At 38.0% G+C, this 17,915-nt stretch overlaps 1 protein-coding gene across 1 annotated transcript in view; it reads left to right on the top strand.

Annotated features, from left to right (window-relative positions):
- The first annotated feature begins 6,464 nt into the window (after positions 1-6,464).
- The window catches only part of tnks1bp1 (tankyrase 1 binding protein 1), a 32,219-nt gene continuing 20,768 nt past the window's right edge, over positions 6,465-17,915 (top strand). Inside the window, exons 1-3 of the mRNA XM_084413634.1 lie at positions 6,465-6,613; positions 12,412-13,352; positions 15,189-17,658. Coding sequence (XP_084269760.1) covers positions 12,427-13,352; positions 15,189-17,658 — 3,396 coding nt within the window. The 5' untranslated portion in view covers positions 6,465-6,613; positions 12,412-12,426. The remainder of the gene's footprint in view (positions 6,614-12,411; positions 13,353-15,188; positions 17,659-17,915) is intronic.

Here is a 17,915-nt window from a genome sequence, read left to right as displayed (position 1 = left end):
ATGAGCACGGGGAGTAAACCGCACATATTGCTATTTCTAAATTATTCTATGCTGCCATCCAATAAGCAAAAACATGCAACACATTTAACCTGACATAAAATATAAAACCATGTCAAGGTCAAAGGCTTAAATCAGAGGTCACAAATTGTGGTTTTGCCAATAATTGTTTAAGCTCAACCATTTTTTTGTGGGGAAAAAGTTCAGTAAATGAAAATACATTATGTAAATTTCAACCAAAGAAAAAGTTACGAGCTAAATTTCAGTTAAATGTTTCGTCATCCGTCCTGCATTAAGTGTATTCAGTAAAATAAAATATGCAAGTATACATGGCTCTGCACACTAATAATAATTATTTTAATGGCAATGCAATATGTCAGGCATGAAAAAACTACACATGATATTATAGGCCAGGCTTAAATTCAAGTCCTTATTCAAAAGACAAAACAAAAAGTAACGTCCCCCTGTGGTGAAAATCCAGTTTTTAATGTTGTTTATATGTCTATGTGGTGTTTTTAATATGCTTTAAGACAAACCATGTGCAAATTCATAAGTCAACACCATTGCTCAATAGTAGTTGAGTATTTTCTCCTTAAAACTGCAGTGAACCAAAGACAAAAACACGGTTTGAAATCGCTGGTGTTTCTGACGTCACAAACTACCTTGTAACCAATCAGATCAATGTGTGATCGTCAACCAGTGGATCTCTGAGCTGGTGTGAGTGAGTGGAGGCGGGGTTCATTTGCATATTCATAGAACCATGTACACTAAATGAGGCAAGGGTGTCGAGTTACATTCAAGCTATTTTAAGGCATGATGTTTTGTTTTTTTTTAAGGAAAAAAACATTTAAATATGTATAATTTTGGTTAAAATGAGTTTGAAGTGATTTTACTACAGGGGGACTTTAACAGGATCCTGCTCTGTTTCCATCCACCAAGGGAGGAATCCTTGGGCTAAAAAGTTTAAAGACCCCTGCCTGTGTAGTGGAAAACTCAACCGCAATAACAAACACTTTCCAACAGATGTCAGCAAGCATGCAAAAGAAATCAGCAGAAGAAAAAGGCAGTTAAGTCCATATCCTCATTTAACCCCACACATAAGCTGTGTCCCAATTCAGAGGCTGCATCCTTCGAAGGACGTGTACTTCAAAAACCACGCTTTCGAAGTCTACAAAGGTCGGCGTTGTTAAACGGGACGGTCTAGCCTACGGAGGACTGCTCTTGTCGCCTAACAACTGTGTCAGCTACCATTGACGAACAGCAGAAACGTTTGTACTAGACTTTTTTGAAAGATATATTCAACTGTCTGAAAATACAAAAAATACAGGGTTTACAATCTGGTCCATTTCGGTACATAATAAAGAGTATACACTAAATAAAATTGCATTTTATTTCTACATTTGTATCAGATATTCAAGTAAGTTGAAATCCAATACTTGCATTTAAAGGGGTGGCCTTTTCACAAGATGTAAAATATGTCTTTGATGTCCCCAAAGTGTTTTAAAAAATTTCAACAACTTTTAGCCTTTTATGTTCAAACCGGAGTCAGATGATGTCGATGTCAATGATGGAGAGACTCAAGAAGAAGTGGCTACATGTAGAGCAACAGGACATTTCTGAATGGTTAGTTGATGAATTTATGTAGCTTATGTGTAGTTATCTTCTAGATAGCATATTCTGTCATGATAATCTATAAATCGTGTTCCGGGGGCGGGAACAATATCTCTCAAAAAAAAAAAAATCCTGTCATCAGCACGCAATGAGTTCTGGGGTTAGCTAGGCTGCAAAGGATCCATCGGTCGGTTGTCTCCTAAATTGCACAGGAAACGAAGGACACATTTGGAGGCTGCATTTGAAGGAGCCTTCAAATTGGGACAGCCTCCGTGACGCAGCTGTGGCGATATCGGCCTTCGAAGGATGCAGCCTCTGAACTGGGACACAGCTATACTGCTCCTGACATGCTCTTTCACAGGCCGAGTCATGTTCACTTTATGTGATAACAGCAAGTATGTGATTATTTATGATAATAACCCTTTTGTCAGGAAGTGGAATCATTTTGATTAGTCACATCACTCAGTGTATAGCACCCTTGGCATCTGAAACTTCTGTTCTTACAGTATTATCATTATTTTCATCCTGTTGTTGTGAAAACAAGTGATTCACCAGAATGTGTTTCTCTCCTGTATTCGGTTCAGTGAGAGTGAATAACACACGTTAAACCTACTAAAATACACATGTTTAGGCTGCATTAAAGAAGTGTAATTCCAAACGCATGACTTTCTTCTCACAACACAACAGAAAATAAACTGTTGAGCTTGTGTGCTATATTCCAAGTCTTCTGAACTTAGCTTTGACCGAGGAACAGAATAAAACTTAAAGGGATAGTTCACCCAAAAATGAAAATTCTGTCATCATTTACTCACCCTCAAGTTGTTTCAAACCTGTAAGAATTTATTTTTTCTGCTGAACACAAAAGAAGATATTTTGAAAAATGTCTGTAACCAAACAGTTGATGGACCCCATTGACTTCCATAGTAGGAAAAAAAAATACTATGGAAGTCAATGGGGTCCATCAACTGTTTGGTTACAGACATTTTTCAAAATATCTTCTTTTGTGTTCAGCAGAAAAAATCAATTCTTACAGGTTAGAAACAACTTGAGGGTGAGTAAATGATGACAGAATTTTCATTTTTGGGTGAACTATCCCTTTAAGGTGTTACGCACTGAAAATCTTCCGCTCCATCATAGTTCTTAAATCTCGTTCACATTTCATTTAAATATGGTTTGCACGATTGCACTGCACTATGGAAGTGACATCAAACTTGACAAACTCAACAATCTTTCTCGACTGAAAAACAAAAAAAGGTTCTACATTGAACCATGGGGTTTCGGCAACATAAAAGTATGCATTTGAAGTAAACAAAAAAAATTAAATGGAATGAGCACTAATGAGATTTAAAAACTGTGATGGATAAGACCTTCAGCAAATAATAACTTAAACTATGTTCTGTTCCTCACAAAAAGCTATCATATGACTTCAGAATATATGTGATGTAGCGCTAAAGTCATATGGACTGCTTATGCAAACTATTCCTTTAAATTACTTTCAAATGACAGTTTTTAGAACCTTGCAGCATGGGTTATTATAGTTACCTAAAACTAAAATCGGAAGGAAAATGCAAAAATAAAAACTAATTCAAAATATTAATGCAATCTACAATAGTATCTTAAACACTGCCTCACGGACACAACACAGCAGCAATATTTAACTCGCATGTGCACCCATTGATCATGAATCTATAGGTTGACATGACAGTGCTATTTGATGCATATATGGATTTTGTGAAATCAACCATTGTTAAAGTGCATTAGTCCCTTTGTGTTTCCTGCTGTGTTTACATTCCTGACTCATTATTGGTTTCATTTCCGACTTCTGTCAACAAGGGGGAAAATCATCTGTCAATCGATACACAGCTGTAACGAATGGGTTAATTTATTGAACATGCACTGGACTATAAACGTGAATTTGAGATAGTTTCATAGGCTTATAGTTATAAATTAGTCTGATTCACCTGGATTGTGTATAAATCATATATTCCCTTTGGGCCCATTACAGATTTTGTTGCTCATTTAAATGTGCTGTAAGGGTTAACAGTATAGATATTCCTAATCATTGTATTTGTACTCTAGTAAGATATTAACCTATAAAAAGTACATTTGACCAAAGTCTAACTATCTGAGTGTCGTCACACTAAATTTAGACATTGACAATATCCCTTATAAATGCATGGTTAAATTAAAGGTAGAGTAGGCAATTTTCAGAGAGGCTAGCAATAGCGAGCTAGCTTTAAGCATAAGATCCCACCCTCCCTTCAGAGCGCCGTCTACAAAGCCGCACCTTCTCCAAAACACATGAACACGTACAGCAGGGAGCAAACAAAAGCGCCACAAGAGACAGTGTTAAACTACTTCATGTCTCACAGCACATAACATTACAATAACAATGAACATAAACAACTTAAAGAGCACTGACCTGTACCACCTGACTGCTGCAGATTTATTTCGCCGTTGATAGTGTTGCCATTGAAAAGAATAAATTCAAGTCACGAACCACTTCGAGTATAACGTCACGGGTTTCTCTTACAAATTGCAGTAGTTATGATGTGAACTGTAAAAGGTGGCTGCTGTTTCGGTGCTCGCCAAACGGACTTGCCGTTTATACTTGACGTGTTCGCCGTTGCACTATTCTTTGAAACGATGGGGCAATTTGGAGTAATTGTCCAAACCATCAGGAAGCAGCGGTGAGAAGTAAGGTACTGTCGTAGATTTTTCCCTAAACCTAACTAAATCCTATCTCATCTGAAGTCTACCTGGGCCTATAATATTTATACTCTAGCGCATCTACACATCGACTGAGTACAACCCTATACCCTAGCGCGTCTACACATCGACGTCGGCTGAGTCTAATTCTATACTCTAGCACGTCTACACATCGACATCGTCTGGGAGCCGAGCAGTTCTCAGAGAATCTCCCCCAAGAAGAAGCAAGGCCGGATGATCTCAGACAAATCCCATTGAGAATCCCACCAGCTAACACAAATACAACAGTTTTTATAGAATAGGGAGGTGTGGCAAAATGATAAGAATTTGATTGGTTCTTCATATGCAAACCCTTCTGTTACTAGGCAAAGCAAACTTTGTTTTAATGATTACTTCATTGTTAATCACAAGGGTTAAATTTAGTCATCTGTCTAGTTTCAATTCCCATATTTGTTATTTTTACACTCACACAACCAAAGTAAAAGGGGTATGGCAACACAACATACAACATTCAAAAACAGGACAGAACATTTTAGTACATTGTGTTTCAAAGTGTTATCATGTTAGGCCTAAAAAGAGAAATAAAGTTAGTTTAATATACAGTTTACTATTTTATCTATTAAAAATCCACCACAGTACATATGTGACGATGTTTGTTTTTATTACACACTACGAAAGAACCAAAAAAACTTGTAAAAACCCAGTAAACCTTGAGATTATTACTTGTGACGATAGAACAAAATATATGGATATGAGAACACGAATAAAACTAAATTAAACCACAATCTCTTAAATATTTTCTAATTTCATTAAACATTTTCATTTAAATTCATTAACATTTTTATTAAACATCATTTTGTAAATGTAGGCTAAACGATTAATTAAGATGCCGGAACAAACGTACCTGTGCATCTTTGGCAGCGAAGCCGCACGCAAAGTAAAAAAAAATATGCTGTGCAGACCTCCACGTGAAACGTGACGCCATTTTTGCTGTGTGCACCTTTACACTCATGCGGACACAGAGAGTATGAACCAGGCTTGACTCTGCATAGCATGAAACGCGCTGATGACGTGTGATATCTGCACAAGCAGGTGCGCAAGCAAAGTTACAAAAATACATAAGTTGACAGGCAGGTAGGACATCGTAGGTAGGACCATAAAATGTTCGTCCAATCATTGCATTCGGTCCGTATGCAATGATTGGACGAACATTTTATGGTCCTACACCTTCCACAGACGATATTTATACACACACATAAATATATATATTTAGACCACTTAACTTAGTGATTGCTATCAAGATGTAGAAACATTGTTTATTTAACAACAGTAAAATAAACAATGCTTCTTGTGTCCATTGCTTACGATTCACCAAATATAATAAAAAAGTATACAGATAAAATTAATATTGCACCAACAGGAGTGTTACTCTACTCTAAAGGAAATATGTGTGGATTAGAAATATGGACAGATGACAGGCCATATTTCATCTGAAATCAGCAATACAGTAGATGAAAACAATAACTATTTAGCTTCATAAGTTCTTAAAGTTTATAAAGACAAGCACTGATGTTGGCTGACAAAGCAATGTCTCGAATTTTAACGTTTTAAAAGCCTTCAGTGTACAGACAATGTTTCAATGGAAGTCTAGGGATTTGGGGAATACCTGATACATGTGCAAAATTCTAGTCAGAAAGTTGTTAGGGATTTTGAATGAATTGTTTGTACAATATGCTGTTGTCAAGCCAATGAATTAGATTCCACGCTGTTTACAATGGAGCATGTTCCTATATTTGTGTCTCCCACCTTATACAGTGTTTTCTACACACCCCGTGTCTTTCTTCCATTCAGCTCTACTGGTTTTTCCGGTTGAAGAAGCACGTTTACAAGAGGAGTGGCCACGCGCAACACCTCGAGACCGCAGCTACAAGTGCTGATGACAGCAAACGTCATTACCGGCCTGGCTCATGAATATTAATTACGCAATGTGCCGTTTGCTCAGCTGATTGGCCGAAAGACAACGCAGTTATCAAATAAACGAATCAAACTCTGTCAAAGTTTTGCTTATGAATATAAATTAGTTTGCGTGGAGTGGACACTCCCGGAAGGTAACCAAGGGACGTCAAATTAATATTCATGAGACAAGCAGTCGCAGTAGGATTCGTAAATTTGCAACCCGCCCTCCTTTCTTTAAAGTTTGAACTGCACACCTATAACCCTAAATGACGCAGACGTGTATTTGAGCTTGGAATATATATATGTATAATCTTATGGAATAATTTCTATCACTCTACAGGTAAATGGACATTGTTTGAACTTGTTTATATGCGGATTTAATATGCTAAATGATAACATTCATTCTGTCTCCAATGTAAATATACTTATATACTTATTTCAGTTGTTATATATATTTAGTTAATTATTATGTATAAACTGCAAAAATATTGTATATTTTCCACCGCTGGAAATTATGCAGGGTTCAAAGACAGATGGTTCATTGTAAGAGACATACTAATAAGTTACTTATTACCAACAGGTGTAGATTACTGTGCCCCTGTTATATAAGCTTTTATTTTTATTTTAGAACATAGGCCTATGTAAAATCATTAATAATAAGTCAATGACTTTATATAGCCTATATGCTTACCAGCAAGAGCTCATTTAGCTACATTCATGCATATATGAAAACATCAATTAAAGTTTAATGTCATTTATATTTAAATGAACATTTAATTCATTCAATAATGATAATGTCGTTGGTTATTAGTAAAGTGTAAAATGTTAAATAAAAAGTTATTTTGAAGTGTAGACTACATATATTTTAAATTCAAACAAGCATGACAGAAATGCAAGTAAATAAATAGTATTTAACCTGACTGACGAAAAAAAAGAAAACTCCTCTCTGGACTGTCCATTGGGATGTAATAAGCTCAGCATGCAAATCTGTGCATAATAATTTGCATATGTTCCTGGTGAGTGTAAACTGGATATGCTGTGTGTGAACCTACTTACTTTTGAACATTAACTCTGTCCTTAGACCACCAGGTCTTCATTTTATTAGAGTGTCAAAATGATTGGATCTCAATAAGCGGAGAACGACTTGTATGCATTTTAATAATCACATTTTTTTAAAGTGTCTCCATGAGCTGAACATGTTTCTCAAGAATTTAGCAGCTATAATTCTAAACATCTTGCATAGTGGCAGCTCCAATACCGATAAGGAATTGTCTGATAACCCGGTTGTGCTGCTGACAAAACATCTGTCAACCATTAGCGTTACAATATATTCTGAGTATAATAACATATTTTCTCCAGCTATACATGTCATCTGACAATACTGGCTTGCTGTTAGACTGGTTTGTTCAACGAAGACAGATTTATGTCAAGCCAAAGTGAGCCAGTGAGCATTTTTTTCCACCTGTGGATAATGTTTCAGTGTTTTCGTTTGAAGGATTTTCTGTTGCTTGTGGCCATTGGAAGTCAGAAAGAACTCATCTTTGCCTAACTTGGCTCACAGTCTGAGTAGGGATTTTGTCCTAAACACTCACAACAAGCCAGGCTCTAACCACTTGTTTTGCACTGTGAGTTTTGCACAATGATAAGAGAACATTGGCAACGGTTTCGAAATGTCAACATTCAGATTGCTCCAGTTCACTTCAGGCTATTTCAGCTTGTTGCAAATGAGAAATTTGTCCATGTGGATGGCATTTGATATGATTTCAGAGTCAAACATCAGGCGGGAGTGATACTGGTCATTTATTGTGGTTCACGCAGGGTGTGTAATAAATAGCCTGCAGAGAAACGTCTAGTCGCTTCTTGTGTGAGTAACTCTAGTTGGATGGGAAAACTTAAAAATCTAGCCCAACCAGAGTAACATGGCCTCACAGAGCTAAACCAACTGGGTTGGCCTTTGTGTCTTTCCCAGAGTGCACTGATTTCTTGAGTTTATGGCTGCTTTGAAGTGTTCATTCATTTATTCAGAGCTCTGTTAGCATGCATAGCATGTCACATGCAGCAACAGAAATACACAACCTGCTTGCTGCCATGTTTGCTTTACTGGTGTGTCGTGGTGAAAAACGATTTTTCTTCTATATACACTGTAAAAACTCATTTTCTTTATCAACATTTTGTCTTGTTTAACATAGCACAAAATGTTTTTGTTTTTTTTATATATATATTTTGATTAATAGTATTTCTAATATTTTTCTTATTTTATATTGTGAATGAAATGTATTTATAATATATATTTTTATCCTATTAGCAAATAGTTTTTTTTATGTTAAGCATAAATCTATAACTATATTTATTGAGGTTTTATGCTTCACCAATATGGGGTGAGAAATATAAACAGTAGATATAGTCTCTGAAAACATCTTATAATCTTTATCTATTTTGCTTCTCAAGTAAATACATTTTATCTTAAGCGAGCATGTATTCTGTTTAAATACCAAGAAGATCTTATGAACAAGGTTTTTTCTTATATAAGGTTGTTATGGCATCCACCGATACTGACAAACTGGTAAAACTAACCAGGCAAACCATTGCGGTGGCTAAGGCACATCTTCCAAGTTCCAACTAAAGTCCTAACAGGTGCTATGTGACAAATTTCCAGAGCAAGCTATTCTTTTGTTCATACTGAAAGCGAAAATGCTGAATGATACATAAAAGTGTCGACTAAGTGACTGTTTATTTACTTACTAAATCAGAACAGCAAACATAGAACATACAGACAAATATTTCCAGAGTGCACATTGATTAAACAATCCCAAAAACCTTCGACCACTTCATGGGCATTACATAACACTTTCCTTATCTCACTTGTACTGCATTTATATTGATTCTCAGATGTTTCCTCATAGTTCTGGGCTTTTTTTTTTCTTTCTTTTTTTGCTAGCCACTAAAGTGAACAACACAATGTGTGGGAGAAAAAGCTTTAGGGACAAACATAAATGCAATGCCACCTCATTTGAAAAAGGGCAAACACAGGACCAGAAAACTCTCTTATTAAAAAACTGTTCTTATATATGGCTGACATTTAACCTACAGATTTTAATAAATAATAGTAATTTTAATAGTAATTACAATCCTATTACACACTTGCCTAACATTTTCAAGTAAATCCTTTAGTGTGTCCTATAATAGTACACCAGAAAAGTCAGGATGGCATGTAATTTCCAATGGATTTTCAAAGTGTTCATCCATGTATGCTTTATGGGCTAATACTACTAAAGATCAAAAGCATGGCCCCATATACCCGTGCTTGTAGGTGTTGCAACTACATCATCTGGAAGCATCTTTCTCCATTTGACAGTGATTCCAAAGTAGCCATGTGACTAAAATAAATAATTTTGCAAGCAACATGTATATCACTTGACATACGTGTTGTCAATTATAGCATCTAAAATCTTAAAGATGCTCTAAGACAGGGTTCACCAATCTCGGTCCTGGAGGGCCGGTGTCCTGCAGAGTTTAGCTCCAACCCCAATTAAACACACCTGAACCAGCTAATCAAGGTCTCACTAGGCATACTAGAAACTTTCAAACAGGTGTGTTGGAGCTGGTTGGAGCTAAACTCTGCAGGGACAGCGGCCCTCCAGGACCGAGATTGGTGAACCCTGCTCTAAGAGATGTTGGGTGACGTCACTTCTTGTTGACGTTCGAAGTATTGTCAAACAAAACAGAGGCTAGCTCGACCCTCCCTCCTCCTCATCCCGTCCCCTCCCCTCCCCCTCCCTTCCGTGCTTCCTGAAACAGTCATGAACCATTTAGAAAAACCAAACTGGATTTACCGCCTGTCCAGCAAAAACAGAGCCACCTGAATGTCGGATTGGAAGCCCTTCTGCCGGCGGAGTTCTTCCTTCTCCTTTTCCCTTTTCCGTATTCTTTGTTATTTGTTCATCGGAACGTCGTCTCTTTGGTCGTGTGTCGGCCATATCAAAATTCTCAAGAATATAACATTTTAACGTTAGTCGTTGTTTTAGGACATCTCTCCTCTAGCTAACTTCCCTCTTCATGCTTCTCTCTCCTCCACTTCCCACACCCCCCTTCATGTGCACTAACCCCCAAATCATTCTTGTCGGTTATTGGCTAGAACACTATTTGTTATGTTTCGTGGTCCAGGCTGGGCCAGTTTGTTTTTCTTGCCGTTTGTGGAGCCTGGGCTGTCTACTGAGATCGCGTTTTCTTACAGTGTGTTCAGGGGACAGGCAGCTAGCGGATAGTGAGGAGATGTTTGCATTATGTGACAAAAAAATGTTTTGGCCTAAAAAACACGTGACATCTCTTAGAGCACCTTTAATATTTCATCCAAATTTGCTTCTCATGTAAATTAACACACACACACATATATATGAATATTATAATCTTATTAATTACATGATGTGCCGATTAATTAATCTAATTAATTGCAAATTGATCGCACATAAAATTTGGCTGAGAAATTACCCCCAAAAGATCATTTAAAGTCATTATTGTGTTAAATGAGAAAAGCATGAAATAGACATTACAAAAAGTAGCTTTAAAAATAAATTATTTATTTGATTCTACATAGGATTTACTACACATAAAATTTTAAGGCTACAGTGGCCATGATTTCTTTCAGAAGCTGTATCTGATTTGGTATTTAGATATATTTACATGTAACTCCTCCATCCGGGTCCATTCTGTGCGGGTCTCGAACCCTGGTCTCCGGCGTGAGAGTCAGGCGCTCTAACAAGGAGGCTAAAGACTGCAGCGCCTATTGAGATCAGAGGAGTGAGGTTTACTCGCACAGCAACAACCAGCTGGCCTCCGTTACATACAGACCAAAATAGTTTGGTTACCAACATTGTGGCCGATACCGATAACCGATATTCTTTAAATTTGAAAGCCGATAACCGATATATTGGCCCATAAATCTAAATCCAAATTTATTTATTTTAAATTCGATTTATCTAAATAAACAACATATTATATGGTAAAGGGATAGTTCACCCAAAAAATGAAAATTAGCCCATGATTTACTCACCCTGAAGCCATCCTAGGTGTATATGACATTCTTCTTTCAGACGAATACAATCGGAGTTATATTAGAAAATGTCCTGGCTCTTCCAAGCTTTATAATGGAAGTGAATGGGTGTATGTCTTTGGAAGTCCATCAAAGCACATCTATTCATGATTAAAGTGCTCGACACGGCTCTCCGGGGCTTAATAAAGGCCTTCTAAAGTGAAGCGATGCGTTTGTGTAAGAAAAATATCCATATTTAAAATGTATCGACTAAAATAACTAGCTTCCGGCAGACGGCATTTTTATAGCGCTAGCTTAACTAGTGTTGACCTGATTGCCGCTCGTGCGGATTGATATTAAGCTCTGTTTACTCTTTCTTATGGTAGAAAAGAAGTTCCTGAACCGAATGGTATAAGAATCAGCAGGTGTTCTTGCACTGAAATGCCGTTCCAAACCTGTAAAACCCGTTCATCTTAAGAACACAAATAAAGATATTTTTAATGAAATCTGAGAGTGTTCTGACCCCACATAGACTGCAATGTCATAACCACTTGCAAGGCCCAGAAAGATAAAATAGATTACTGTTACAATGAGTTTTGTGCTTTTTGAAGCTTGAAAATAATGATTGCCTTGACAAAATGGATGGACAAAAATTTTAATTTAGTATGTGGCGGGTTTCCTGATGGTACTGAAAATGATACTGAATATTGAAATTTTTCAAGGTGTCGTATCCAGTATCATGACCACTAATTAATGTCCTTTGTCAATAAGGTAAAAATGTGTTAAACTAGCTATTTTCTACATAGATCTATGATTTGATTGAATATTTATTGGTAATACATTAACTATCGCCAGCTAAAAAGTAACTAGTAACTAGTACTCTACTTGAGAAGAGTAATTTGTACTTTTACTTAAGTACTTTTTTGACACCAGTACTTTTACTTGTAATTGAGTACTTGTAACAGTACTTGTACTTGAGTACAAATTTTCAGTACTCTTTCCACCACTAAGTCAATCTCTTCCAAGCGTGTTTATAGTAACATCCTAAAGAAGTATATTTATACCACTGAGATCCCACAGAGGTGTTTCTCTTTTGTTTTCCCATCCAGGTGCAGTGTGTAGCCATGGCTGCAGAGGTGGAGGCGACCACAAGGGAAATGGGCCAATCGCTCATTAACCCAGACAAACCTTCAGTTTCAGTCCCAGGAGACACAGAGAAGCCAGCGTTGAACCCGAAACCCCACTTCACAGCCAAACCATTTTCCCTGCAAAGGAATGCAACCGTCCGCCCGATCCGGGCCCCCAAAACCAACTTCAGCAGACAGTTCCATCGAGCCGCCTCTTCTGAAACGCTTCTGAACACCACAGACACTCGTGCTGGTGGTCTAGAAACATCAGACTCAAATGGCACGGTAAATGGGTCTGATCAAAGTGCAGCTCCTAAACCCGTCCCGCTCCGCCCAAAACCTGACTTACAGGCTAAGCCTAAGAGTCCTGACACAACTGGTTCTAATGACCAAACTGGTCCAAACTTAAAGCTTGATGTAACCGCTGAAGATATGAAGAACGTTCAGCTCAGGAGCAGAGCAAAATCCTTGGGTTCTCGGGATCAAAAGATTCTCATCCAGAAGCCACAAGGAGACACTGATGCAGACGTCAAAGTGCCTTCACGATGCTGGCCAGCTCGAAACCGTCTCTCCGCGGATCTGACCTCCAGGTTCGAGTCACCGTCTCAGCCCGATACTGTGGGGAGAGATCCTGAAAGCAGCAAGACGGAGAAAGAGGAGCCGCCACTTTCTCCTTCAGAAGTGTCTGAGTCCAAGTCTCCGGTGGAGAACGAAGAGGAGGGAGACGAGGAGCTCGTTGGAGGCAGCATTAAAAGACGGATCAGCCTCCTCTTCGATCGATCTGCAGCATCTCAGCGCAGGGACACCTTCAACAAAAGAGACATCACACCTGCTGAAATATCTATTGACATTAAACAGAGAATCCAGAGTCTGAGCATGGACACGCCGAGGACGCGCTTGCCGTCCACTGGTGCTCCTCAAAGGTTAGTGAAGCCTGCATTCTCTCTTTCTCTTTTGACCCTTAATAAGTATTTCATAATATCTGTGTTTTCTAAGCACAAAACATTTATCAAGGCTCAGTTGATAGAACTAATACTAGAACTGTCAATTGATCTTGCTCATCAATTTTTATGTCTAGCTTTCTAAAGCATGATTAATCATCAAGTCAGATTTACTCATATAGTGCTTGTCACAATACACATTGTTTCAAAGCAGCTTTATAGAAGGTCACAATGTGACCTTAATATCTTTATGCCTTATAGTTGCATTTAGCAGAGTTATATAGGTGGTAAAACAGTATAGTTTAGGATTTTACAATGATACAACCAATCAAGATGCTATATAATATATATTTCACTCTACGCTAGTATGTGTATAAAACATTTTTTTTTAATTATCATATTTGTATATAAACTCTTGACACATCAGTAGCCTAGTGTTGCGAATGTCAATTTACATTTTTCCATGCATATTTCCATATTTTGTTTCACATACTTCCGACTTTTTGTTGTCTGAAGCAAGGAACATTTAGTCAGAACCGTGTAAGGCTGGAAGCTTACGCTGCTATTTTGAAACAATAATCGGGAACAAAAGGCAGTTGAAGGATGACGTGTATAATTCAAATATTTATCAGACTCCAATATAATTAATCTGACTTAATTAAAGTTGTTGCTATTCTTTAACCTCTTATTCTTTAAAGGTCTTTCTTAGAACTGATAGGAAAACGTAGGATTTAACCTGAACGTTTAGATAACGAAAGTTATAATCACTTTAGCTTTCAACATAATCAGTGATAAAAGGAAAGATTCTCAAAGCCTTTAAAGCAGGCAAAGTTATTTATTAAGTTACATGTTTAAATATACAGACAGTAGAATGGAACAACATACTGTATAGAAAACTTAGTTGTAACAAATAATGCACTGTTGTGCAGAAGAGGCCGTAAAAGAGGCCTTTCTCCTAGTATGAGGTTACGCACCGGTGTGCGGGAGTGGCGGGGTTAAAGCCTTTCTCCCAGATCAACAGTTACCTTTCCTTCTTATACCCTGAGCAAAGCATTGTTAAACATGAGTGGAATACCAACACCAAACCTGACCGACAGGAAACCAAAAGATGAGGCAAATGGGTGGAGATCCAGGGTGGAGATCATTAACATATTCTCCTCAATGCATGTTTAACCAATAGTACCTAGATTGTACATTAGGATACTTTAATATCTCTATCAAAGGGATAGTTCACCCAAAAATGAAAGTTCTGTCAGTAATTACTCACCCTCATGTTGTTCCAACCCCGTAAGACTTTCGTTACAGCGCAGCGCTTCTGGGTTGTACATCAAAACGTAGGCTCACTATTGGCCGATGCTGGCCAATAGCGTTTTGACGTACAACCCAGAAGCGCTGCGCTGTAACGAAAGTCTTACAACTGGAAACAGTGAACATGCAACCTTATTAATTATTCATGCCCCACTGCATTATGGGAACCCCAGTATCAGAAAGTTGAGTAGGTTTTACTTAATTTTATAACGTTGATATTTTTACTTCAATTTCTACAAGCTTAAATGAAGTATTATTAAAGAATTTACTTAGTTTTTTTAATTATTTCCTGAACTAACTACATTACATTTGTTTTTTCTCTAGTATTTACTTCACCACAGAATCACTTTTATCAGTGAATGCATAGCTAAAGATAATCATTATTATGTGGTGTGGGCAATGAAAATGTTGGCAGGAATGCAAGTAGCCTATGTATGTTTATATATTTCTGGCCTTTTGTCGTCCTTACTTTCAAAGCTGTAACATATTTCCAAACTCTTCTATTTGCAGTCCACCGTATGAGAAGATGAATGAGAGATCATCTGAAAGAGAAACAGAGAAGGTTCCTGTTGATAAACCACCAAATACACCAGAAATCAAGAGCTCTAGTGTGGAGAACGCAGAAGAAGAGGAAGACCATGAAGTTGAAGAGGACAAGGAGAACTATGACGCTGTTCCTGTTTACCAAAGGGTTAGGATGAGCATAGATGCGGAGAAAAAGCAAAAGGAAGAAGAAGAAAAACAGAGAAAAGATGAGCAGTTAGAGAAAGAACGAAAGCAGCAGCAGGAGAGGGAAAGACTTTTGGAGGAGGAGAGGAAGGCAAAAGAAATCGAGAGACAGCAAGAGGAAGAGAGAAAACAAGAAGAGGAGAAGCAAAGGCAGATGGAAGAAAGGAGAAAGCAAGAGGAAGAATGGAAGAGAAAAATTGAAGAAGAAAGAAAAGAGGAGGAGAGGAGGAGGCAGGCCGAAAAGGAGAAGGAGAGACAACAAGAGCAGGAGAGATTAGAAAGAGAGAGGCAGATTAAAGAGGAGAAAAGGAGGACTGAAGAAGAAAAAGAGAGACAGAGAGAGGAGGAACGACTGAGACAGGAGAAACTAAAGAAAGAGAGAGAAATGGAAGAAGAGAGGAGAAGAATTCAGGAGATGGAGAGACAGAAAGAAGAGGAAAGACTGAGACAGGAACGAGAAAAAGAAGAGCGGTTAAAGAAAGAGAGACAAATGGAAGAAGAGAGACGAAGAGTTCAGGAGATGGAAAGACAGAAAGAAGAAGAAAAACTGAGAAAAGAACGAGAAATGGAGAGAATAAGGAAAGAAAAAGAACTGGAGAAAGAGAGGCTGAAAGAGGAGGAAAGATTGAGACAAGAACGAGAAAAAGAGAGACTGAAAAAAGAAAAAGACATGGAAGAAGAGAGACTAAGAATTCAGGAGATTGAGAGAAAGAAAGAAGAGGAAAGACTGAGACAGGAAAGAGAAAAAGAAGAGCAGTTAAAGAAAGAGAGAGAAAGGGAAGAGGAGAGACTGAAAGAGGAGGAAAGATTGAGACAAGAACGAGAAAAAGAGAGACTGAAAAAGGAAAAAGAAATGGAAGAAGAGAAGCAAAGAATTCAGGAGATGGAGAGACAAAAAGAAGAGGAAAGACTGAGAAAAGAAAGAGAACTGGAGAGAATAAGAAAAGAAAAAGACATGGAAGAAGAGAGACTGAAAGAGGAGGAAAGATTGAGACAAGAACGAGAAAAGGAGAGACTAAAAAAAGAAAAAGAGATGGAAGAAGAGAGACTAAGAATTCAGGAGATTGAGAGAAAGAAAGAAGAGGAAAGACTGAGACAGGAAAGAGAAAAAGAAGAGCAGTTAAAGAAAGAGAGAGAAAGGGAAGAGGAGAGACTGAAAGAGGAGGAAAGATTGAGACAAGAACGAGAAAAAGAGAGACTGAAAAAGGAAAAAGACATGGAAGAAGAGAAGCGAAGAATTCAGGAGATGGAGAGACAAAAAGAAGAGGAAAGACTGAGAAAAGAACGAGAAAAAGAAGAGCGGTTAAAGAAAGAGAGAGAAATGGAAGAAGAGAGACGAAGAGTTCAGGAGATGGAAAGACAGAAAGAAGAAGAAAAACTGAGAAAAGAACGAGAAATGGAGAGAATAAAGAAAGAAAAAGAAATGGAAGAAGAGAGACGAAGACTCCAGGAGATGGAGAGACAGAAAGAAGAGGAAAGACTGAGAAAAGAACGAGAAATGGAGAGAATAAAGAAAGAAAAAGAAATGGAAGAAGAGAGACGAAGACTCCAGGAGATGGAGAGACAGAAAGAAGAGGAAAGACTGAGAAAAGAACAAGAAATGGAGAGATTAAGGAAAGAAAAAGAAATGGAAGAAGAGAGACGAAGACTCCAAGAGATGGAAAGACAGAAAGAAGAGGAAAGACTGAGAAAAGAACGAGAAATGGAGAGAATTCAAAAAGAGAGAGAAATTGAAGAAAGAAAAAGAATGGAAGAAGAAAGACTGAGGCAGGAAGGAGAGAGAGAAAAAGAGAGACTAAAGAAAGAAGAAGAAAAGCTTAGACAGGAAAGAGAAAATGACGGACTGAAGAAAGAGATGGAGATGGAGAAGTGTAACTCAGTAGAGATTCATCGAGAGGAAGTTCCTACGAGTTTTGATTTAATATCGTTAGATACTCTCGACTCCTCCGTCTCTCCTCAACTCAACCAAGTGCTTTACGACGACTTCTCAGTGAAACCACGAAGATGGGGAACCGGAGCGAGACGTTCCTCAACTCCGCCTCCATCCAGAGAACCTGAGCAGAGTCTCCAGCCAGAACCAGTGTCCACTGATCCTGGATCCCAAGAACCATGTGGAGAACGGGGAGATGTGGAGGACCTGATGGGATTTGAGCCTGAAGCTTCCAGTCCACAGAACTCTTCCTCTAAACACACAACTTTATCCGAGTCCAAACCAGAGGATCTGCTGCTGCCAGAAACACAATCTGACGAGGTGAGACCAATGGTCGTTAAAATATTAAATTGACCTGTGCACTTGTAATGACACATCAAGGATGTAAAGAGGCTAAAAGCAGGTTTAAAACTTGACCCATTGAAGTCAACAGGGTGCAAATTTTAAAAAGAGGATAACACGGTGTAGGCAACACCGATTTTTGTCATTGTTCTCTGTACTGACAGCACTCCAAATGTACAAAAAAATTAGCTCAATGTTAAAATTTAACGGAGTTCTCCTTTAATAAGAGAACAGAA

This window comes from Rutilus rutilus (assembly GCF_951802725.1).
Source record: "Rutilus rutilus genome assembly, chromosome: 7".
Taxonomy (NCBI): domain Eukaryota; kingdom Metazoa; phylum Chordata; class Actinopteri; order Cypriniformes; family Leuciscidae; genus Rutilus; species Rutilus rutilus.
This window is presented reverse-complemented; position numbering and strand designations above follow the sequence as displayed.